Source organism: Cydia splendana, chromosome 22 (genome assembly GCF_910591565.1).
Source record: "Cydia splendana chromosome 22, ilCydSple1.2, whole genome shotgun sequence".
In the NCBI taxonomy this organism is placed as follows: Eukaryota; Metazoa; Arthropoda; class Insecta; order Lepidoptera; family Tortricidae; genus Cydia; species Cydia splendana.
In genome coordinates this window covers 8930091-8954353 of record NC_085981.1, presented here as the reverse complement: position 1 = coordinate 8954353, position 24263 = coordinate 8930091, and the positions used below count along the sequence as shown (strand labels likewise).

The following is a 24263-nucleotide window of genomic DNA, read 5'->3' as shown; positions in this document are numbered from 1 at the left end:
GTTCAAATGTCAATTCTAATACGTAAAGAAACCTATACAGATAAACTTAAATATCACTCATTGTCTGGCAACCATGTACAGAAAGATACAGAGTGAGAAGGCGTTAGGTTAGACCAGCGGTCGGCAACCTTTTAGCAGCCAAGGGCCACATAGTAGTTAAGGAAATAGACGCGGGCGGCACTTTTTTTAATATGTGTGACGTTATCAGAGATTGTTGTTTGACAATATTACATACAAAATAGCCAAGGGGGCTCGCGGGCCGCAAGTGAGAGGTTCGCGGGCCGTCTGTTGCCGACCGCTGGCTGTTAGATGAACCGACGATCTGATAATGATCGCGGGAAATCTTTGTGGCGCGTGACCGAGTGGCGAGTACTCACTGGCAGTGTAGCACCGCGGTGGGCCAGAGATCACCATGTTTTCTAAACATCAGACGTCATCAACCTTTTTTCACTATCAGTGTATTTACTAGAAGTTCAGCACCATGGTGGGCTAGAGATTATCAACATGTTCCCTTAAGTAACAGTGGTCAGTAACTTTTCCTAAAAGTAAGTTTATTCATTGGCAATGCAGCGCCACGGCGGGCCAGAGATCACCAACATTTTCTTAAGTACCAATGGTCAGCAACCTTTTCCTACGTATCAGTGTAATCAATGGCAGTGCAACACCATGATGTACCAGATATCATCAACATTTTCCTTCAGTACCAGTGGTCAGCAACCTTTTCCTAAAAGTAAGTATACTGACTGGCAGTGCAGCAGCATGGCGGGCTCGGCGTGCATGGCGGGTGAGGGCTGCTGGCGCGCCGCGTCGGCCAGCTCGGCCAGCCCGCGCGTCACCTCGGGCACGTGGCCCGGCGCCGTGGGCCAGCCCTGGTACTGCAGTTGCCGCACCACGCACACGTCGCCGCTCTGAAATGTTTACAATCGAGTTAGAGGTTGACAACCGTTTATTAGTATCAAGTTCTAAGTGTGGTATTCCATCTGTCCAATATATTGGTCCAACGTCATTGCGTCTCACTCTCTCATTAAGCAAAATTTGAGACAAAATACACATTGGGCAAAGAAATTGGACGGGTGGAAAACCGCCCTAAGTGAAATGGTTGCGCTTTGCGCTTCGTGAGCACATTAAAACGGCGAGTCTCGATGTTTGTGTATGTGCGTGTGTATGTATTTATGTAGGTATGCGTTTGTTCCTACACTTTTGACTGGCAATTGGTCAATTTTACAATGACATAATATCCATCGACGGTCAGTCAAAACATAAAATGGAATGAGGAGTCTGTCTTCACATTTTATGCGGATCCGCACCCCTCTCCGGTGTACAAGCAGGATATCGCTATACACGTGTATAGCGCCGTCTCGCTCACCACGTTACCTTGTTATTAGTGACCCGGAACTGCCGCCTCGTGTAGTACGGACAGGATTCGCTCTCTTCATACTGCACTGAGATATGCTCGTATTGCGCTGTGCCGTCGTCCCAGTAGCGCGGGCACTTGCCTTCGCCCAGCTGTAAGTACAACAATGAAAACTTGTTGAGAACCGCAGAAATAAAGATTTCGTTCAAAAATACAAGCGAGTTGAACAGTTGGGTAAAAAGTAGGGTGATTCGTCAATTACTGGCCACTGTTTAGTAACTGGCTAACTGGCCACCCTAAACTAGAATTGAATTATATAATAGAATAAAATTAATTTTAGTATAGGGTGGCTAGTTATTGAAACCTTATACTAAAATGAATTCTGTTTGTAGGTGAATACAATTCATTTTTAATGTAGGTTGGCCAGTTATTAGCCGGTGGCCAGTAATTGATGATTTACCCTATTCGAAAACGATAACACGAAAATAATGTTTAGCGAATAATTTTCTGTTATTCCTTGCGAGAAAATTGTGAGTTGTGACAAACGTGCCTCGCCCGACGCATTTTGGGTAGACAGACCGACCTTAAGACTAATATTTCATACTATGGTTAATATTTTTTGCCACTATCAAATTCGTCGGATACATTCGGTTCGGCTGCTTCTATGACGACTGAAACTGTTATTTATGTACCTATAGCCCTTGAAGTGGCAGGAACCGGCTCGCGGACAATTTACGTCATCTAAATTTGATGATTAATTAAAATAAAATCGAAATTCCGTCAACTCAAAAATGACGTATGCCAATTGAAAGGATATTTATGGTAGAATTTAAAAATGGTACAATATACGTACTTCACTTAACATAACGATAGTAGAGACGTTGTGTTCGGACACCATCCGCCAGAAGTCCACGATGGTGTTAGGCAGTGGGTCCTGCGTGATTATGAAGCCTTCTGAATTGTCGTATGCTGTCAACAATTTAAAAACATTTTAGAAACAACTTTAGTGATTATGCACTATATTGCCTCAACAATAACGTCTAACCTGACATTTGTTAGCATTTTGATTTGATGGCAAGTTTTAAAAATCACCGTAACTTAACACCAAACTGTCAAATAAAGGCATAATAAACAAAATTTATAATTTTACCAACTTTTACAAATGCATCATTAAAAAACTCGGTAAAATAATTAATTTGCCCACCCCTGGTGCCCAAAATCGAAGCTCAGGCGTATGTACTGACACACACAGCAGGCAGTGGTCGGCAATCTTACAGTTTTAAATTGTACTCGTTTGTTATTGTATCCCTTTTCTTGCCTGTAAATGCCCCAACTTCAGGGCTCGTCAATCTTTTCTTGAAAGTAAACCTAATGCAAAAACCTTCAATGAACGACGCGTTGATGTAGGTGGAATAATGTAGAGGCAGTGCGGGGGCCAATATGACGCGGTTGCGGTCATAGGGTAGGTATTTCTGGCTTCAGGGGTCGGCAATCTTTTGCTCGCTAACCGCCACTCAATGAGTTCAAGACACAACTGTAAAAGTCCTCAATCTGGGAGGTCGTCAACCTTTTCTTAACAGTGAAAACCTTAGCAACTTGCCGTCTCATTTACAGGGTAGATGACCTAATTGTGTTTCTCTGTATGAACTGTATGAGTTCTTCAACCATTTTATAACTTACCTTCAATGAACGACGCGTTGATGTATGTGGAATAGTGCAGAGGTGGCGCTGGTGCCAATATGACGCGGTTGCGGTCATAGGGTAGGTATTTCTGGCTCCAGGGGTTGGCAATCTTTTGCTCACCAACCGCCACTCAATGAGTTCAAGACACAACTGTAAAAGTCCTCAATCTGGGAGGTCGTCAACCTTTTCTTAACAGTGAAAACCTTAGCAACTTGTCGTCGTACCATTTACAAGGTAGATGACCTAATTGTGTTTCTCTGTATGAACTGTATGAGGTCGTCAACCTTTTTATAACTTACCTTCAATGAAGGACGCGTTGATGTATGTGGAATAGTGCAGAGGCGGTGCGGGGGCCAATAATATGACGCGGTTGCGGTCATAGGATAGGTATTTCTGGCTCCAGGGGTTGACAATCTTTTGCTCGCCAACCACCACTCAATGAGTTCAAGACTCAACTGTAAAAGTCCTCAATCTGGGAGGTCGTCAACCTTTTCTTAATAGTGAAAACCTTAGCAACTTGCCGTCCCATTTACAAGGTAGATGACCTAATTGTGTTTCTCTGTATGAACTGTATGAGGTCGTCAACCTTTTTATAACTTACCTTCAATGAACGACGCGTTGTTGTATGTGGAATAGTGCAGAGGTGGCGCTGGTGCCAATATGACGCGGTTGCGGTCATAGGGTAGGTATTTCTGGCTCCAGGGGTCGGCAATCTTTTGCTTGCCAACCACCACTCAATGAGTTATGAGTTAACTGTAAATCTAAAATCTGGATTCTCTCTCCGAACTAAGCTCTGTATGAACTGTATGAGGTCATCAACCTTTTTATAACTTACCTTCAATGAAGGACGCGTTGATGTATGTGGAATAGTGCAGAGGCGGCGCTGGTGCCAATATGACGCGGTTGCGGTCATAGGGTAGGTATTCCGGGCTTCGATTCTTGGCCCGGGCTTCTTCTACGGAGCCCGCTGAGCAGGACTTTAGTGGTTCTGTTACTGGCGGGTTCATCATTTTCTGTGAAACATTACAGTTTTTTAGTCAACAAGATTAATATGTATTAGTAAACACATTGAGTGCCGGGAACGGGAGTTCTCTGTTCGTAGTCGGTTTCGTCTACAAAGTGGGAAACCGGAGCGTAGCGCTTCGAAAACGTTGGCAGTGAATGTGTTAATCATCCGTACGACTTACATTAGTGAAATGCTATTGTATATCTCGCCACCTGTTCTCCTCTACAGTTCGCATTTCACAACCGATTCTCGTGCAAATTTGTCAGCAGGTTCAATAACTACGGTAAGGTGAGGTAAGACTAACATAATTTATTTTGCTCGGGGCAAGACAAACAGTATGAGCAAACAAGTGATAGTCTTACCCCGGTGATAGTCTTACCCCACCTTACCTCATACGGATTTTTTTCAGTTATTTCAGTTTTTTATTTTTTTCCAAACTGCGGAGCCATGGGGGTTCACGAGGTCAACAGCTCACAGAGCCTTGGTAAACAAAACACACACACAGTACCTCGAACTCGTGTTCCATGAGGCACTTATCCGCCCCTTCGGCAGTGTTCCTCAGGCGGTCGATGCTGGATTTGAGCCGCGATGCTGGGATCTCTGTGTCGCCGTAGTGCGCGTACTCGACTAGCGCTCGGTAGACGAAAACGTATTGTTTCTGGAAAGATAAATTAATTCTGAGCATTGCTATTGCATAATTCACGAAAAGTAACGAATATATATTTATTATAAAGGGTGGTATCAAGAAATGCCGATCGGCCATTGGTTTATACAGTCATCACAGTCGATGTAGGCTGCAACTATCATCTGCAAAGATGCTGCGTCTCACTCTCTCATTAAGCAAAATGTGAAACGCAAATACACATCGCACCAAGATATTGGACAGATGAAATACCATCCTAAGCTCATGTCAGCACTCGAACCAATTTTTTGTCGTATATGATGTGCAGATGGTAAAACGACGGGTAGAAACAGCTGGGCAAGCAGGCAGTCCAGCGCCACCAGCGTGCCCGTGCAGTGTCACACACTCACCAGCGACTGCACCAGGAAGTTCCTCTGGCGGCGGAGCTCGGCGACGGTGGTGAACACGGCCGCCCGGCGCGTGGTGCGCAGCTGGTCAAGCAGGCAGTCCAGCGCCACCAGCGTGCCCGTGCGGCCCACGCCGGCCGAGCAGTGGACCACCACTGGCCGGCCCATTAGGTGCGACCATGCTTCGTTCATACGCTAGAAAAAAAAAACAAAAAATGTTCATGGTCAACAAAAAATGGATCATTTGGTTTTTAGTTCGGCTTGTACTCATAATGTATAACTGTCAAATATGAACTACCGTAGTACGTATAAGTGAAACTCATAAGTCGATAACTCGGTCGTTATTATCGATCAGCATCATAACTTTAAAGCACACATCGAATCTCTGACATCTAGAGTTAGAAAATTAATTTATGTCTTTAAGAACCTAAGGCATGCGGCAGATCAAACACTTATTAAATCAGTCTATCTTGCACTTTGTCAATCACTGTTAGTATATTGTATCACGTCCTGGGGAGGAGCAAACAAGACAACGATCATCGATTTAGAAAGAGCTCAGAGGGCAGTTCTCAAAGTTAGCACTTTCCGTCCCTTACGTTATCCCACGACTCAATTGTTGACCGAGTGTAAAGTTCTGAGCGTGCGACAGTTATTCGTCTTGAACACTGTAGTAAAAAAACATTCACTCATACCCTATAACCCCCAGATCTTATCTGGCAAGCGACGTGCTGACATAATTTGCACCAAAGATTCATTCCGCACCGCAAACACACGTAAGTTTTTTTGTTTCCTCGGCTCTTTCCTTTACAATAAATTCAATCTCCTATTGAATATTTACCCAATGCCCAGTAAAGTCTGCATAAAAGCGGTACAAACGTTGCTCATTGGCAAGGCGTACGAGGACACAGAAAGACTACTAGAAATAGTCACGTAGAAGTTAAGAAAGATTTATATGTGTGTTGTACAAACTAATTGCTAAGTATGTCACCATTTAACGTTCTAAAGAGTAGAATATAGTCATAGTCATATAGTTTATTGTTATTATAAATAAATAATCATCTTGTTTGGTAAGCACTTCCCCACTTATACACTGACCTACAAAACGTGCATACCTAAGATACAAGTAAATGTTTACTTAGTTTAGGTATTGTTCAAATTTCCATTAGAGTTTAGAAAATACATATTTGTATCGGTATTAATATTGTTAAATTGATCTGTACCTATCTTAACCTGAATCCATGAATTACTAGTATTTAAGTATAAATTGTATAATTACCATTGTATAAATCAAATTAGCATAAGTTTTAATGAATAAATATTATCTTATCTTATCTTATATAAAGCGTGATGTGACTCCCCGCAGGCGGTAAGTGGATAACGGTAAAACGACTTGTGAAACTCATAATGGCATGCATTAGGGAAATCTCCCGCATCCCGCATGCGGGCCCCTATCTTATCTTATACCTTTTAACGAGCAATTCTTGTATATTTATTTCTTTATATATTTCGGGGATCTCAGAAACGGGTCTAAAGATTTCGATGAAATTTGCTATACCGGGTGTGGCCTGTAACATGAGCAAAAAATTAAACTGTAGGCTGTACTCCTCATACTGACCAACATTTGTTCAGCGACTTTTAAAAATAACTTGTGGTTTGATTTTTATTACACTTTAATGTTTTACTTTAGTCTATTTTTATGTTATACTAACACTAGTAATAAGGTTTTAATGTTCACTAACAATGTATGGACCTTTAGTCTGAAATAAATGATTTTTATTTTATTTTATTTTTATTTTTTATTCTAAGACGCAATGTATTGCGAATTTTGTTATGTTTAAGGCGTGACAAGCAACGTCAATCACACTAATATGGCGTGGCGATGGCGTCCATTGAAGATAATATTTATTTTGTATGAAAAATAGGGAGTCTAAATACTTCATAATTTTCAAAAGTTGTTGTACAAAAGTGTCACCGTTTGAGTAGTACAATCTATGTTTTAATTCTTTGCTTGTGTTACAGGCCACACCGTGTATAGGTTTTCGGGGGCGAAAAATCGATCTAGCTAGGTCTTGTCTCTGAGAAAACGCGCATCTTTAAGGTTTTTTATGTTTTCCGAGCAAAGCTCGGTCTCCCAGATATTAGGTCTGAAACTGATCCTGTATGGCAGTCGGCGACAGCGTCGAGCGTTCGTTATCGTGGCAGAGGCATCAGCATTTTCCTTACCTTGATAAACTTGAGTATGGACTGCGGGTGCTCGGGCGCGGCGAAGTCCTTCCACATGAGGAAGTGGTACTGTCGCACGACGCGGGTGCTGTCCTTTACCTCCCGAGGAGATGTGGGCGCGCTCCCGCTTTCTGGCTCTTTACAATCTGAACAAAATGTATACATTTTGGAATAACTTTGCGAACATTGTAATCTATGATAACGTTTATACGTAGATTTATTCATCTTACTTATGGGCGCAAACACGTCTATTGTCAACTAGCAGTACTGATAAACTCCGCTACTTGACGTTAGATGTCGACTACGAAATAACTCGCGTTTTGGTAAGAAAACTGATGTATGGAGTTACCACTTTCTTTACTTATATTACTCTATGGTATACAGGTTTAGTAGATTGTTAACCAAGGGATGAAAGGCACTCATTTCTGCCGAGGTAGTATGGCGTTGGAACGCAGTGAGAGCGCCAATAGTTCGAGGCTGAAATGATGGCTTTCACCCGAGTTAAACACTCTAGTTTTCATTTCGAATAGGAGGAAAGTAAAATGCATGTATTTTGTTAAAAACATGACTGAGTATACATTTTTATAGTATATTTTGAGGGTACTTTCAATTAACAATTAACTTTCAATTGCTTATCGTAAAAAATATATATAATCGTACTTGGAACCTAAAATGCTCTAGTGCAGAAAGGTATCATTTTCTGCACACCTTTTAGAACAACAATGACCCTCTTTCAGAGCATGAGAAATGAAAAACAAATAAAGTAACCAGTAGTAAATGCCATAAAGTAGCAATTTACCTCCGTTTCTCTTGGCAACGCCGTTGTTTTCAACTATCGGCTGGCCCTCTGAGTTCGTAGCCTGCTTTACGATTTTCAACTCTCTCACGATGTAATCGGAATACCTGCAAAAATGGGTCAATCAGTCTAGGGCCCCGAATTTTGGGTGCAGATTGTAGCAGAGCACAATACTATTTATCGATGTTATCGACTATTCGATATTTTTTAATCTGTCTCTATTAAATCTCTCTTGACCTATCATTGAACGATGAAAACTATAGAAAAGTTTAATCCGTTTAAATTGCTTTATTGAAATGAGGTTAAAACCTTTATATTTTATAACATCCCTGTTAGTTTATTTAAGTAAATTAACCGCATTGATACAGTAACAGTCTGATAATATAGATAAAAAGCCGCACCCAAAATTGCGGGCCCTAGTCATTACCGTTTCTCAGAGACATGGTGCACGGTGATGGCGCCGAAGGCCCGCGATCCACGATCCTCGTCCGGCCAGTACTTGGAGCATTTCACCTGACAACGCAATAAAAACAAATCACTGTACGGATATGCTACTATGACTTTGTTTGAGGAATTAGGGAACCCTTCGTGCGCGAGTCCGACTCGCACTTGGCTGGTTTTTTGGTCGTTCTACCTCGGTCGAAGCAAACGCACGCCTCGGGCTAGCTACTAATCATCACAGACCGAGCTGTTGTGTGCGGAAATTTCCTCGTTTTCTGAGAACCAGCCTTTTATCCAGCTGTGATTTCAACCACAGAATAAATAATAGTACTAAGTACAGAAGACTCACTCTCTAACAAAACGCGTCTGTCACGATCAGCACAGATATGGCCGCTAGGTGGCGACAGCGCCACGCGCGGCTTATGGCAAACCCCAAAATTGGGGTCGAACGGATGTACTTTTAGCTACCTGTAGCAAAGCGACGAAATCGCGGAGTGAGCCACGCCTGTTTCAACTAGAATTATTAAATACCTTGCTGTACTCCTCCAAGTTGGTCAGCATCACGATCAGCTCCAGCCCGTGTTCCCAAATCATACGCCAGAAGTCGTTGACGGTCGTGTCTGTTGGGCCTTGTGCGCAAATGAACTGCTTGTGCTCCTGACGAGAAAAAAAATTGTTTATAGAATAGCCCCCTTATTTATAAAACTTTACAGGCCTGAGTTAGTTAAATTATGTTTTATCCCTTTCTTACGAATACAAAAGACAATATTACAGATAAAGACAAACGATTCATAGCTAAGTCAGACCAGTAACGCGTTTATGAATAACGCCATAGGTCTATAATAAAATTAGGATACCTGTTATAGATTTATTGACGACGGAATTCGTAACGTTAGTCAGAAAAATATCAGAAATGAGTGCAATATAAAGGCATAAACACGAGGGGGTTGAAACATAAATGGAGGAGGATTTTAACACGTTCCCTGCCCGGGTGCCCCCAATGTGGGGTCATGAAGCTTTTTTCAGGAGTTCGTGCTTCCACTATGAGTTCACAACTACAAAGTGGAGGCCAGTGTTGGCCGAAACGTTAATGCAATTAATCATTTTTGGCCATTAACCATTACAAGTTGAACCGTAAACTGTAACCGTCCGTTACGGTTTACGATTCAATTTATAATGGTTAGTGGTTAATTGACCGTGGCAAGTGGAGGCGCATTGCGAGAGCTGCGTTATCCACGATAGATGCGTCTCATCATACAACCACGACCACTCTGTCAAGAGTGAACGACTGAGGAGGAGGAATGGTTAATTGCAATGAACGTTCGGCCAACACTGGTGGAGGCACACTTGGACGTGTGACTTTGTCATATCACTTGTATACCAGTCATAAAAAAATAAAACAATTTTTATAGGCAAGATTTCTATGACACAGAGATATTTGTAGAAATGTAAAATAATAATACTTTCACTTTGTTGCATCACAATAAAAAAAACCGAGTCGGACTCGCCCATCGAGGGTTCCGTACTTTTTAGTATTTGTTGTTATAGCGGCAACAGAAATACATCATCTGTGAAAATGTCAACTGTCTATCACGCTTCATGAGATACAGCCTGGTGACAGACAGACCGTGGAGTCTTAGTAATAGAGTCCCGTTTTTTACCCTTTGGGTACGGAACCCTGAAAAAGAACAAGTAAAAGAGACGTTATACATTTGATAGAGCGGGAAAAAAGAAAACAGCAAAAGGAATAAGCAACGCAATCAGCAGTACCTGGCTAGGCTCCGATAGATCCTTAGTAAGCAGAGGGACAGACAGACACATTAGATTATAACAAAACACACAGTTACGTACGATTCAGTCAAACTAATGGAGTCAGGACCCATCTTAATAATCTCAAACTAATTTAAACCTTCTACACAGTAGTTAAAATCCATATTTAAACGGCAGAGCCAATTGTCGTAGGCAGTAGCAGACGCACAGCGCGGTGTTACCAGTTAAATATAGACTGTAACTACTGTACAGAAGGTTTCAATTCCTTTGACTCCAACCGTGTGATGTGAATCATACAATGTATTAAGAAACGGAAGACACAGGTGCAGTAATTAAATGAACACTCGTATAAGTAGATTGTCGCTAAGGTTTTTATTGCGCTAAGTAGTTATGGCGAAAACATCTCGTTGTTAAAACGATAGAAAAAAGGGAAAGTTCCCAATATAATTCAAACTGTCAAAAAAAAAAATTTCAGTAATTTTAGTATGACAATTTTGCCCAATTGTTGCCAGTCATATAGAAATAAACTTGGCGATCTCTCATTTCAATACGTTTTGCGTCTAAATGTCACTTTGACAAAAAAAAATATTCAAATAAAGGTCTCAAAATTCACTTCTATGTGGTGGCAAAGAGAATTTGAAATAGAGAGTTACTGTCATGGTAAATTATGTAGCTACAATACATTTACTGCCATCTTTCGACAGAAGATTAAACCTGTTAGAACGCCATTTGACTTTGATCATTATTCTTTCTCTGTTATGTGTTAACTTGTTAAATGTTAATATTAACGCCATCTACTCGAGAGTAGGCCAAAGGTATGGTGCAATTTTTTCGAGCGATGGCGCCATAACCTTTGGCCTACAGTAGAGTAGATGGCGTTAATTTAAATATTTATCAAATTAACACATATCAGTGAAAGAATAAGGATCAAAGTCAAATGGCGTTCTAACAGTTTTAATCTTCTGCCGAAAGATGGCAGTAAATTTACAGTGGCTACATAATTTAATTTGACAATCCGCCTCTATACACTCTATTCTCTTTAGTGGTGGCAAACATAAATAATATTAGGTACATAATAGTCGCCAATATTAGTAACATACAAGGAAACATATATCTATTGTATTTTACCCGATGATTATACTCTCCGGTTTCCGATTTCTGTTCATTATCCCAATACCCCTCGGATTCCACCTTTTCCTTCTCACACTCTTTTAACTGTAAATAAATAGAAAGTGGAGGAAGCAGAATAGATGTTTAGTGCAGAAAGACATCACACACATAATATAATGTAATAATTAATATGGGGAAAACAAAATCAATCGATAAACACACTTATAGCGTTGCAACCACCACATTTAATTTGCAAATCGCATTTTATTGGTGCATTAAGTATATTACATTATTCCAAGACCTTTGTCATCAACTACATCAAACATCGGGTATTTTTATTCTAAAATCTTAATCCGGAATATCAACCTATAGCCCATTAAATAAATATAAAGATATCTTTAAATAATATAAACCAACAACCACGTGACTTTATCTTTCAGACAATGAGGACAACATTTTGTCTCTGTTTTGTGGTTTATATTTACATTATTTGAAGATCCGAAGTCACGAATGGGTGTTACGGGTGATACCATTGCCAAGATATTGTTCATATTTATCCAAATCCGGTGTTGATAAATGAAATTAAATGATTTAAATTACTAATCTTGTATCCCGGGTCAAAGGCCGTCTATCGGTGAGCTTGACTCTCATCTGGTCGTATGCCTTGATGTCGAGGTAGCGGTTCACTAACCTTGTATCTCATGACATAGTTCGCGTTGATATAGTCTGAGCCGGTGATGCCATCTATCTGGGAGAGCTTGACTCTCGTCTGGTCGTAGGCCTTGATGTCGAGGTAGCGGTTCACTAACCTTGTATCTCATGACATAGTTCGCGTTGATATAGTCTGAGCCGGTGATGCCATCTATCTGGGAGAGCTTGACTCTCGTCTGGTCGTAGGCCTTGATGTCGGGGTAACGGTTCACTAACCTTGTATCCCATGACATAGTTCGCGTTGATATAGTCTGAGCCGGTGATGCCATCTATCTGGGAGAGCTTGACTCTCGTCTGGTCGTAGGCCTTGATGTCGAGGTAGCGGTTCACTAACCTTGTATCTCATGACATAGTTCGCGTTGATATAGTCTGAGCCGGTGATGCCATCTATCTGGGAGAGCTTGACTCTCATCTGGTCGTAGGCCTTGATGTCGGGGTAACGGTTCACTAACCTTGTATCCCATGACATAGTTCGCGTTGATATAGTCTGAGCCGGTGATGCCATCTATCTGGGAGAGCTTGACTCTCGTCTGGTCGTATGCCTTGATGTCGGGGTAACGGTTCACTAACCTTGTATCCCATGACATAGTTCGCGTTGATATAGTCTGAGCCGGTGATGCCATCTATCTGGGAGAGCTTGACTCTCGTCTGGTCGTAAGCCTTGATGTCGGGGTAGCGGTTCTTGGGCTGGTTCTCGCGCGCTTCGGAGGCGTGCGTGGTGCGGTCCGGATAGCATTCGGGGAGCATTTGTAGCAGCTGAAACAAAAAATATTACAATATAAAAATCTTATTATAAAAGTCTTATTATTTATATGCAGATGTATAAATTAGGATGTGGTTAAACGAAAAGTATATCTTAAAGTCTATTTCAATAGAACTTGCTAACTATGTAAACAAACCGCCATATTGAAATTGTCTCTGAATGATGAATTTACTAGTGATGGGCAAGACTCCTACTTACTACTTTACTAATGTCAAACCATATCGAATAATAAAATGCCAAAAGTAAAAAACAAGTAGTTACTTATTTTTAATTTGTTTAATCACGATCAGAAGACAAATTAGTACTTAAGCATGATGTATTGATGTATTTTATAACCGCGGTGGTAGGTACAGAGCGTGGGTTGGGTAGTGTGTAGAGGGTTTATATCACAAACTTTAGTCACAACACTACCCATCATAGACAATTGTAGAATTTAAAAGAAACAAAACCGTCATTCCATCAGGTCCTAATAACCTAACTTATGAACCCATTTTAAACTTTTAATTAAATATCCAAGATACAGTTATATATTTATGTATTTTACGGAACGGACCGTTTCATTAGTGTATATGTGTATGGTTTCAATGGTGTTTGATGAGGTGGTGTGAAAATTCAAAGAGAAACAGTGATAAAACAAAGTTACTTTGTTTGTTTACATAGTTAGCAAGTTCTATTGAAATAGACTTTAGGGTTTAAGCCCAGTATCGTTGAATTTACACCATTAAGTGTCTCAACACAAACACGGGTTTGTAATGAAAAGAAGCCTCATTTTTCGTCACTTGGGGTACGGATTTGCAAACCTCGGAAGTTTGGAAACCTCGGATGTTTTTGGACCTCGGATTATCACAAGACATAAAGTTTCCATTTTTAAAGTGGAATATTTCGTTCCATTTACAAATAATATGTGAGTAATTTTTGATTTATGTCCTATTTTTCTTCAGCCAGATGTTGCTAAGGTTGGTCCACCTGTCCAATTTCTTGGTCCAATGTACATTTGCATCTCATATTGTGCTTAATGAGAGAGTGAGACGCAATGAAATTGGACAGGTGGAATACCATCCTAAGATATCGTACCTCGAACTCCTTCTGGAAGCCGTAGTCGGAGTCGGCCTGCCGCTCGGCGTAGGCGGCGGCGAGGTCCTCCAGCGCGACGGGCGGCATGTCCGGCGGCGGCGCCGACACCAGCGGCGTGCGCCCGCCGATGTGCCCCACCACGTATCTGCGGACGGGACAGTCTTTACCAAGGCTACGGAGACATGGTGGAGTTGCTGGGATTACAGATTGATATACAATAGACATGTGTCGTTCACTAGCTTTTCGGTGAAGGAAAACATCGTGAGGAAACCTGCATACATCTGCGAAGACATTCAAAGGTGTATGTGAAGTCCCCAATCCGCATTGGGCTAGCGTGGGGACTATAGCCCAAGCCCTCTCGCGCATGAGAGGAGGCCTGTGCCCAGCAGTGGGACGACGTATATAGGCTGAAATGATGATGATGATGTGTCGTTCATGAGTGAGTGATTTAAAGGAACTATATCATTTGATTGAACTCACTCTTCAACACACTAGTGATTTCACTCGCTCAGTCGCTCACCTATGTGTGTTCCTTGCTCGCTTTTTCCCACTCATAATTCAAATGAGCCGGCCGACGAAGCGAGTGAGACGATGCGAATAGGTTTCGGAGCAGTTCGGAAGAATTCGGAGGGTGTCGGGAAAACATGGCGGGATCGTATCGCGTGATTCGCTATCTTGGTCGCAGTTATGGCTGTGTGTATCTGATTGATTGACATCTCTACTCGCTCGTAAACAATATAGTCTACAGATCCACTAAGCGAAATGAGTGATATATTCCCGCGAGCGAAAGATATGAATCAATCTTTTCAACTCAGTGAAGCGTTTTGCGCATCTTTAATATACAGTCAGCAGCAGAAGTTGCTAAGCGGGCGAGGTGTTCATAATGATCTTGACGCGACTTTATTGTTAAGAGAATAAGAGCGTGTCAAGGTAATTTTGAACACCACGCCCGCTTAGCAACTTCTGCTGCTTAGTACAAGATGCCTACGAGTATTCCGAAGGATTATAAGGGTGTTCCTGATCACATTTTTTTTAAGGGATATTTTAAGTTTTTAACTTTTTGTGTCGTAACTATTGTCTAAAGCCGCGAGGCGCTGTCGCCACTTAGCGGTCATATCTGTCCTAATCGTAACAGACGCGTTTTGTTAGAGAGTGAATCTTCTGTACTTACCTAGTACTATTATTTAATTTCTGTGCTAGGGGGCATACATATTCTCCACTCATATGCTGTGTTAATTACCTTAGCGCGGCCTGAATGGGATTAAGCTCGACATGCGCGTGCCGCAGCGGCTGCTTGCGCGCGCGCCGCGTGTGAACGACGCAGAAAATAATTGTAGCCAATAGGAGTAGAGCGGCTACACCGCAGCATATCTGTAACCACACAACAAATCTCACTTTTAGCCACCAAAGTCCTGAGTTCCTTTTAAAAGAACCAATTTAAATAGAATTTTGAACTATAACCTCCTAAGGCCCAGCCATACAAATGAAAAATCCACAATTTGCCACTGAAAGTTGAACCTTTAGTGCAGGGAATAGAGTTGATTTTGGGTTTTCTTGAAAATTAAACGAAACAAAATAAATGCGACTCTGTTTCTGGAACGACTGACTGATTTTAACACATACATACATATGATTTTTTACTTTAACTCAAGCAAAATAAAGTCGATATTTAAATAACGCCTCCGTAAATAAAGTGTTACCTGCAGCGCAGTTTCCATGTTGTTAGCGGCGATAATCTGCGGTGGTATGGCCGTGTTGAGTGCATTAGTGTAGCTGCTGTACAGAGATGGATCATCGGTGCCCGCTGCAATATAAAAAAAAAAAACATTCTTTAAACCTCACTTCCTACTTACATACCTATACAGAATAATCCATGTTCAATAGGGTATTTTCCTACTAGTCAAATCAGTTACTTTTTTAGAGCTGTCAAAACGATTTCCTGATATGGAATTTATATGAAACATTACATCGTGACGTCACGGTCAACTCGCCTACTTTTTATATTTATATCCGATTTATTAAATAGAACTTGTGTTTAAAAATAACTCCTATTTGTGTTTTTCTAATAATTATCTGGTGCTTTATTTCATGCATGGTGTAAAATAATTTATTTTAAATACAGTATAATACCCTACTGCTGTAGCATTATGTACGTTATACTCTCTTTTCTTCCTCGGATTATCCTGGCATTTTGCCACGGCTCCATGGGAGCCTGGGGTCCGCTTGACAACTACTTAATTCCAAGAATGACGTAGGCATTATTCTGTAAGTGATACTAATGGTTGAAAAGTTAATGATAAGTATTAGTGTTTAAGAGATTTAAAAAATAAACTTACGTATTAACTCAACGAAAAGCGTATAGTTCACCGATGGGTCCAATTTCCCATCTGTCGGCGTGATTAACTGATCCTCTCTGTAACAAAAATGTATCATATGACATATACCATTAAAAATCTCGGTTTTTTACCCTCGGAGACCCACTATACAGTTTCCCTATTTTTAATTTGAACCTTGGTGTATAGTAGATTAGGGTGACTTTCGTTTGTTTTAGAAAACAATGAAACAAAAGAAATTGTACTTATTCAGTTTTTGAATGGTTTGAATTAAATTGAAACAGAGTATTCATTGTGATGCACATTGGGACTTACGAGGATAACTATTTTTATGAATGTTACACAGTAGTATAACCTGGTCTAAAAAGACCTATCAATCTTTACTGCCTCAGTTGGCTCAATACAATATCGAAGGTAACTATAGCAATCTTCGCAGTCGTAGGGTGTTCTTTTCAAAGCAGTTACAAATGATGTTGCAGTCTTCACGTAACATAATCACACTGTATATTCAGACCTAACTTTATTCACCTCTCGCCTTCGCCTTCGCTACTTCCCCTTGCAACATAATCGCCTTGGCAACATAATCGGGCTCGGCGGTAACTATAGCAATATTCGCAGGCGTAGGGGGTTCTTTTCTCAGTAGACGATCAAAACACTCATATATATTCAGACCTAACTCTATCTGAACCCTGAATAATAGTCTTACCTGGTATTCGCTGCTTTCGTCGTCTTCTCGTCATAATCGGGCTCAGCGGTGACTACAGCAATCTTCGCAGTCGTAGGGGGTTCTTTTCTCAGTAGACGATCAAAACACTCTGTATATTCAGACCTAACTCTATCTAAACCCTGAATAATAATCTTATCTGGTATCCAATGATCTCTTAGTCTTCGCTGCTTCCGTCGTCTTCTCGTCATAATCGGTCTCAGCGGTGACTATAGCAATCTTCGCAGTCGTAGGGGGTTCTTTTCTCAGTAGACGATCAAAGCACTCTGTATATTCAGACCTAACTGTATCTGAACCCTGAAAATAGTGTTACCTGGTATCCAAAGATCGCTTAGTCTTCGTTACTTCCGTTGTCTTCTCGTCATAATCGGGCTCAGCAGTGACTATAGCAATCTTCGCAGTCGTAGGGGGTTCTTTTCTCAGTGGCCGCTCGAAGCAGCGACTGCATGTGTTGTTGTCTTCACGTGTCATGTTCACACTTGTGTTGTCGCCGAGTATCAGTTCGACGTTGGGGAAATTATTGCTGGAAAGAAAATATAGATGCTTGAATAGTGTTCCGCATAGTGTTTTTTTGGGTCAGTTGGAGTTTAACTTTTCAGCCAAGGCACCCATCGTTGCTCTGGGCAGAGGCGAGTAAAAAAACTACAACTGTAATAATCGCTAAGAACCCGTCTCTCTGTGGTGTAAAAAATAGTTAAGAATTATTGATTGTAGTAGTAGTAGTAGTAGTAGTAGTAGTAAACTCTTTATTGTACAAAAAGACATATTAAAAATAACATACAATTAGTAATATTGTAAGTAAGAGGTGTGAAATTATTACCCATTTCATGTGTAAGGGAGGTACCACCAAAATAAACTGTTTCTAGTTTATATTTTACTATTTTGCCGAAGTGGTTAGTTCAAATATCTATGCCACATTGCAGTTTTCTAGTGCTACCTCAGAAGGACAAATTGACAGACACACAGTCGGACATGGCGAAGTGTAATAGTACATTTCAATGCAAGTGTGGAAAGTGTGTTATTATTTACGAGTCCCGAGATGTCTTGAAAGACACGGGACAAGTAAATAATAACACTTCCACACGTACATTGAACGACGTTTTTTAATACGTTTGCGAAAAAATCAAAATAAAACAAATATTGGTTACATGACTTAAGTACATGAGTATTAACACTTACAGTTACGAATTTGCCCTTGAACTTGAATGATATTGTATATTATACAGCACTATAAACTACGTTCAGCGTTGATTTACATTGCAAAAATTAACCACATTAACTCATGTCATACAAAAACACTCTTACAGTTGCAATTTAAGTTAATTATTTTGATACAACTAAATTTTCAGTCAAAATGGCGGGCGCCGGTTTTTAATTTTTCATTTTTTCTGTTAACGACAGCCAACGTGGCAATGATAGTTCCCTTCAGCCAAATAATAAATTTTTTTTTAGTGAAACATCGTATTAAATAACGTTTTATTTATATAATAAGTAACTATCTTGTAACAATACTTTTTGTACGTAATAAATGTTTAATGGCAAAATAAAAATTATATAAAGTTTTTGAACATCTAAACTCTTTGGTGTGGTCACCTATCATCGGTTACGGTCAGAATTAGGTAAATTTAAAAAAGGTGGAAAAGTAAAAAGCACTAGTTCGCAAAAAACAACTTTGCGAACGCTAAACAGCGACGTAAAGTACCACTTTTTGAGCAACTGTATTAAAAAGGTTTCTAGTTGACCCCGGAACCGTAAAAACGAATGTAAACTTACAGGTTTAATATGTCAGTGACGTAGGCGCCTTGTAGTCAAGCATGGGCGTCGGCAAGGCTGGGTTGGAGATCCCTTGCCTATAGTAGCCGCAATACCATGGCGACTGAGGTCATAATGCCATCTCTTTTACCCTTAGTTGGTCTTAACAAAGGTAAAGGAGATAGCAATATGACCTCAGTCGCCAGTTGGTACATGTACTTACTGGTTGAATATGTCAGTGACGTAGGTGCCTTGTAGTCAAGCATGGGCTTCGGCGATGCTGGTTTGGAGATCCCTTGCCTATAGTAGCCGCAATACCATGGCGATTGAGGTCATAATGCCATCTCTTTTACCCTTAGTTGGTCTTAAGGTTTGCTATCTCCTTTACCTTTGAAAGGAGATAGCAATATGACCTCAATCGCCAGTTCGTACATGTAAGTACTTACTGGTTGAATATGTCAGTGACGTAGGCACCCTCCTCGTAGTCGGAGTTGGCGGCGTGGGCGTCGACCCACGTGATGACGGGCAGGTCCTGAGGGTTGGTGGAGATCCAGCCCTTGCCTTTAGGTAGACGCACTAGGTATACCCTAGAACAAACACCCACGTTGTTTAGTTAGCACAAGAAAGCTGCACGCCGAACCGATCATAGCCACCTAAGGCCCAGGCATATAAATAAATAAATATTATAGGACAATTTTACACAGATCAATCTAGTCCCACGATAAGCTCATAAGGCTTGTGTTGTGGGTACTAGACGATGATATATATAATATATAATGATATATAAATACTTATAGATATAGAAAACATCCATAACTGAGGAACAAATATTTGTGATAAACACAATGCCCTTACCAGGATTCGAACCCGGGACCCCCTGCTTCGTAGGCAGGGTCACTACCGACTAGGCTAGGAGGCCGTATAATTGAAGAAACAAAATTTGCCAATGAAACTTGAACCTATAATCTAGGAAATACAGTTGATTTTGCGTTGTTTGAAAATTTAACGAAACAATGCAAAAGCGTCTTTGTTCCAATTTAACATGATTTAAATTTCATCGACCTGAAGAAGTATTATAGGTGGGACCATGGGCCTAACGAGGATATACAGCATTTACATACCTGTAGCAGCAAATAGGTCCGTTTCGCTCGGCAATACGAGGAACTCGTACTCTGAGTGAATATTCAGAAGTATCCCCCTTTTTCTCTTCAACCTGCAAAAAAAAATGAATATGACCAATGCAATTAGGTTTTAGTAGTTCACAAAAGGTGTGTCAGAATTGGGTTCATTAGAACACCTTCACCTTCCCTTGAGATCAGTACGGTTACCACACGGTACTACCCACTGTCAGGGGTGCGAAACTCCTGACTTCGGCCAAACTCGGCTCCGCTCTCGGCTCAGCATTGCTCCGAGCAATTATTAGGGTTGACACAACTTGACGTCCCTTTGCGTGCACGACCACAGATAAGATAATGGCTTGAATTTTGACAACCCTAAATAGCCGAAAGGGATAGTGCCATATATTAGAAAGGGACAGCATGATTCGACCCTGAACCGCTGTCAAACTTCGGTTTTGTAGGAAGTTTCCTTTCTGTACGGTAGTACTATTATTTATTCTGTGCCAGTGTGTAAAAAGTAACAGTGGATCGACGACTTTGATGTTTGCGTAAATGCTGACACCGCACAAGAACACAGTAGCCTTTTACACACCAACACAAACATTTCAAATAAGACACGCTAGCCCTGTATACAGTACCGAGCTGCTAACAATGGCGATGTATGCAGCTCGGGTGCGCGACCCACCCCTCGCCCCTCGCACCCCGCACGATTGCCCTGTCTACGTCTAGACGACTTCGTCGAATGACTGTATTGTTTTATAGACGGTCGGCAACAGGCGGCCCGCGAACCACTCGCTTGCGGCCCGCAGCACCACCTGGCTATTCTATATGTAATATTGTCAAACAACAATGTCTGATAAAGTCACGCATATTAACAAAGTGCGACCCGCGTCAACTTCCTTAAGACGAAACAGGAGCTGAGGTTTAAATATTTTAGGTAAATATACCCGTCTCGCTAACGGAAGCGGCACCAAAAAGTAGTGCGATAAGGACAAGGCGAAAAATCCTGCGTAAAAATCTCAAAAATCGAGGTTTCGTACTCCTCTGTTTCCTCCTCCAAAACTTAATCAATCGTAACCAAATTTGGAAATCTAAATGATTATGAAATTATCTGTGTCGGACCGTTTTGCTTTTTTGGCTAATTGATATCAGTTTTGAATGCCACGCCTCTCATTGCGGCATAGTCAATTAGGCCATTTTGGCCATTTTTGAAGGGCTCTAGCGCCTTAAAAAACAAAAATATCAAAAAAAGCAAAACGGTCCGACACAGATATTGACAATATTAATCTGTGTTGAAAAAATCATTGCTCTAGCTTCAAAAACCACGGAGGATAACCAGGAGTACGTTTGTATGGAGAAATGACCACTCCCGTTGGCTCTTAACTACTATGTGGCCCTTGGCTGCACTTGCCGACCGCTGTCATAGTTTGTGGTACATACTACGGTGACAGGGACTACCGTGTCGGGATCTAATGTTACCTTGCGCCAGCTCGGCCGCGGCGGGAAGTCGGGCGGCCCGCGGCCCGTGGTGCAGTAGTCCACCTTCTCCTGTCCTCGACGACGGGACCGCGTCATCGCCATCAGTCGCACCGTGTAGTTCATGTTAGGTTTCAAGTCTGGCACCCTGAGGAGTTTGAGCATAATTATAGGAACTGATCTTTAATTTGGGATGTATTTCATGAAAATAATGGTCAACAAGTCAAATAATGGGGAACAAGTCAAATTATTCAAGTCGAGCCTCGGCCACTTAGGGGCTGGCTTGGTCACTTTTTTTTAGAGTATGACTGTCATCTATTTCAATTTATACTATATAGGGTCGGTTGCACCAAACTGTTCGTATCGTTAAAGAGTTCGCAATTTTTTTTTATATGGAGTTTCATAGTAAAGCGCCGGGGCGCGCCGGCTGACGTTGATCAGTCTGTCAAATGTGGTTGGTGCAACTGGCCCATATTGTAGCAGTAAGGTTGACCAATAGTCAATTAACTCAAATGACAGTTGAATACAGTAGGGTGTCATGTACCTACCGCATTATACTTGTAACACCTTACTGTATTATGAACATGACTACAATGAAATAAAGAATAAATAGAATGAGAGTTGTATCGCTTAACTTCAAACTCGGGTAAACCCATTCGACTCTCTCGGCAAATATCTACCCTATTACCTTTTCTTAATACCAACATCGCCCGACAGATGGATTTACCCGAGTTTGAAGTTACGCTACTCAGCGCCAGTTGCTCCATCCCTCTAACCCGGGGTTAGCCGGTTAAACCTGGAGTTACCATGGTTACCAGTACAATTTGACACTGGGTTATCGGTTTAATGGGTTAACGCCGAGTTAGTGGGATGGTGCAAGTGGCCCTCAATTTACCTGGCAAGAAAAGTCTCATTGGTGAACAATTTGGTGAGCGGTCCGAACGTGTCCATCTTCCACTTGCCGAACCGGTCGATATAAGTCGCGTTGCCTGTCACCTCCATCTGCAAAAAGGTTACACGTTTATTCATTAAACTTTACGGGCCTGATTCAGTTAAATTATGTTATATCCTTTTCTTACAAATACATAAGACAAAACGACAGATAAAGACAAACGATTCATAGCTAATTCAGGCCAGTAACGCGTTTATGAATAACGCCATTAGGCGATACTGCTCCCACGTCAGGGTTCATCTAGTGCTAGTAACCCTGATTTACCGAAAATTCACAGTAGATAAGTCACAGTGGAATTTTTCGGCTTGTTGGGTATACCGTCCTTAGTCTGGCTTTCAGGCCATAATGCGTAAGCGTACTGCCTCACTGGTGAGGTGGTTGGGCGGTAGCTCCAACAATTTGCTACGTGTGCTGGCCGAGAGGCTAGACTGCCCGTTCCAACACTACTGGATGCCGATGCACGTACAGTGGTAGTGTTTGGAATGTGGCAGTCTTCGTTATGTTAAATTTTGTATTATTATTTCTAATTTTATGTGTCTTTACTAACATTAGCAAATAGCAGATTATTTTTATTGTATTACTAACAAATATATCTGAAATACATAAATGATTGAAATTAGTCAAAGTTAACGCCTCCATTTCTTTCGACCGTATGTATGAAAGGAGATATCTATTGTATCTCTAGTCATCTCTGTGTCGTAAAATCCGTTCACGCGCAGCCTCCTGCCAAGTTTAACATTAAGTATGGCTATTCAATATCACTGCCAAGAGTGCCAAATCGGTGCAAATTACGCTATGCTACTGAATTTGTATGGCGAGAACCGGGAAATCCCGGTTCCGGTGTTGTATTTGTACGCCACGAAGGCCTAAAGTCGTCGTCACTAGACGTGCCCACAGCGCCAAGGACAACTATAGGTGTTATGGCGGACGCTGTCAAAGTAACCTTGACACTTTGAAGTAAGATTTACATTAGCTCGCTTGCCCGTTACCTTGGCGTGTAAGTGACGTTTTTGTTCAAGACGTAAAGCGTTCAAAAGGCTAAAAACCCGGGTGAACATCATAATGCAAACTTAGCATAGTCGTAATATTAGTGGTGCGCGAGGTTCTAACTAGTAAACAGCTTGATTGCTCCCGCGTCTCGATACTTGACATGCCTGTCTAATAATTTATTATAAGCTCGCTGATGGCACGTGGGCGGAGATCGGAGGATCTTGAGGGAATCGGAGAGAAAACAGCGTGTGCTTCTTATCGTGTCTATTTGGAAAGTGTTTTTGAACAAATTAACTAGCCTAAAATGATTAAAACTAATAACAGCACCACCTATGCACTTTGTAGGGAACTAAGTAGGTAGGTACTTACGTTTATGTAGATCATTATTAAAAAGTATGTAAGAGGTGAGATAGATGGCGCTGTTAAATATACAATTTAACACGCTTGGTGTCAAAATTGGCTACTATATTATACATACAGTGGCGGATTTGCAGTGTCGGCCGCCCTAGGCCCCAGACCATGTAGTGAGTAGTAGTACTAGCCGCCCCTTTCTCAGCACCCATCATATAGGTAGACTGCCGAGTGCCGCCCCTAATATCTCGCCGCTCTAGGCCCGGGCCTACTTGGCCTTAGGGCAAATCCGCCACTGTATATGTATAAGTATATTTTCTGATTGAACTCACCATATATCCTTTAATCTCAGCATTGGGCTTGGTCGGTTGCTCCCACGTGAGATTCATGTATAAGTATATTGTCTGGTTAAACTCACCATATATCCTTTAATCTCAGCATTGGGCTTGGTCGGTTGCTCCCACGTGAGATTCATGTATAAGTATATTGTCTGGTTAAACTCACCATATATCCTTTAATCTCAGCATTCGGCTTGGTCGGTTGCTCCCACATGAGATTCATGTATAAGTATATTTTCTGGTTAAACTCACCATATATCCTTTAATCT

General features: G+C 41.3%; 2 protein-coding genes across 2 annotated transcripts in view; both read right to left on the bottom strand.

Annotated features, from left to right (window-relative positions):
- LOC134801485 (uncharacterized) overlaps positions 1-24263 on the bottom strand; it is a 234132-nt gene that overhangs the window by 11816 nt on the left and 198053 nt on the right. The window lies entirely within an intron of this gene.
- Positions 1-24263, bottom strand: part of LOC134801515 (tyrosine-protein phosphatase 69D) — a 46200-nt gene that overhangs the window by 1955 nt on the left and 19982 nt on the right. Inside the window, exons 6-25 of the mRNA XM_063774126.1 lie at positions 22259-22365; positions 21367-21511; positions 19891-19982; positions 19216-19356; positions 17331-17540; positions 16297-16373; positions 15661-15764; positions 15201-15331; positions 13961-14105; positions 12694-12879; positions 9064-9189; positions 8519-8604; positions 8095-8198; positions 7296-7441; positions 5076-5267; positions 4552-4701; positions 3873-4050; positions 2208-2323; positions 1375-1506; positions 745-908 (exon numbers count right to left, since the gene is read on the bottom strand). Of these exons, the coding sequence (XP_063630196.1) occupies positions 745-908; positions 1375-1506; positions 2208-2323; positions 3873-4050; positions 4552-4701; positions 5076-5267; positions 7296-7441; positions 8095-8198; positions 8519-8604; positions 9064-9189; positions 12694-12879; positions 13961-14105; positions 15201-15331; positions 15661-15764; positions 16297-16373; positions 17331-17540; positions 19216-19356; positions 19891-19982; positions 21367-21511; positions 22259-22365 (2732 nt within the window). The remainder of the gene's footprint in view (positions 1-744; positions 909-1374; positions 1507-2207; positions 2324-3872; positions 4051-4551; positions 4702-5075; positions 5268-7295; positions 7442-8094; positions 8199-8518; positions 8605-9063; positions 9190-12693; positions 12880-13960; positions 14106-15200; positions 15332-15660; positions 15765-16296; positions 16374-17330; positions 17541-19215; positions 19357-19890; positions 19983-21366; positions 21512-22258; positions 22366-24263) is intronic.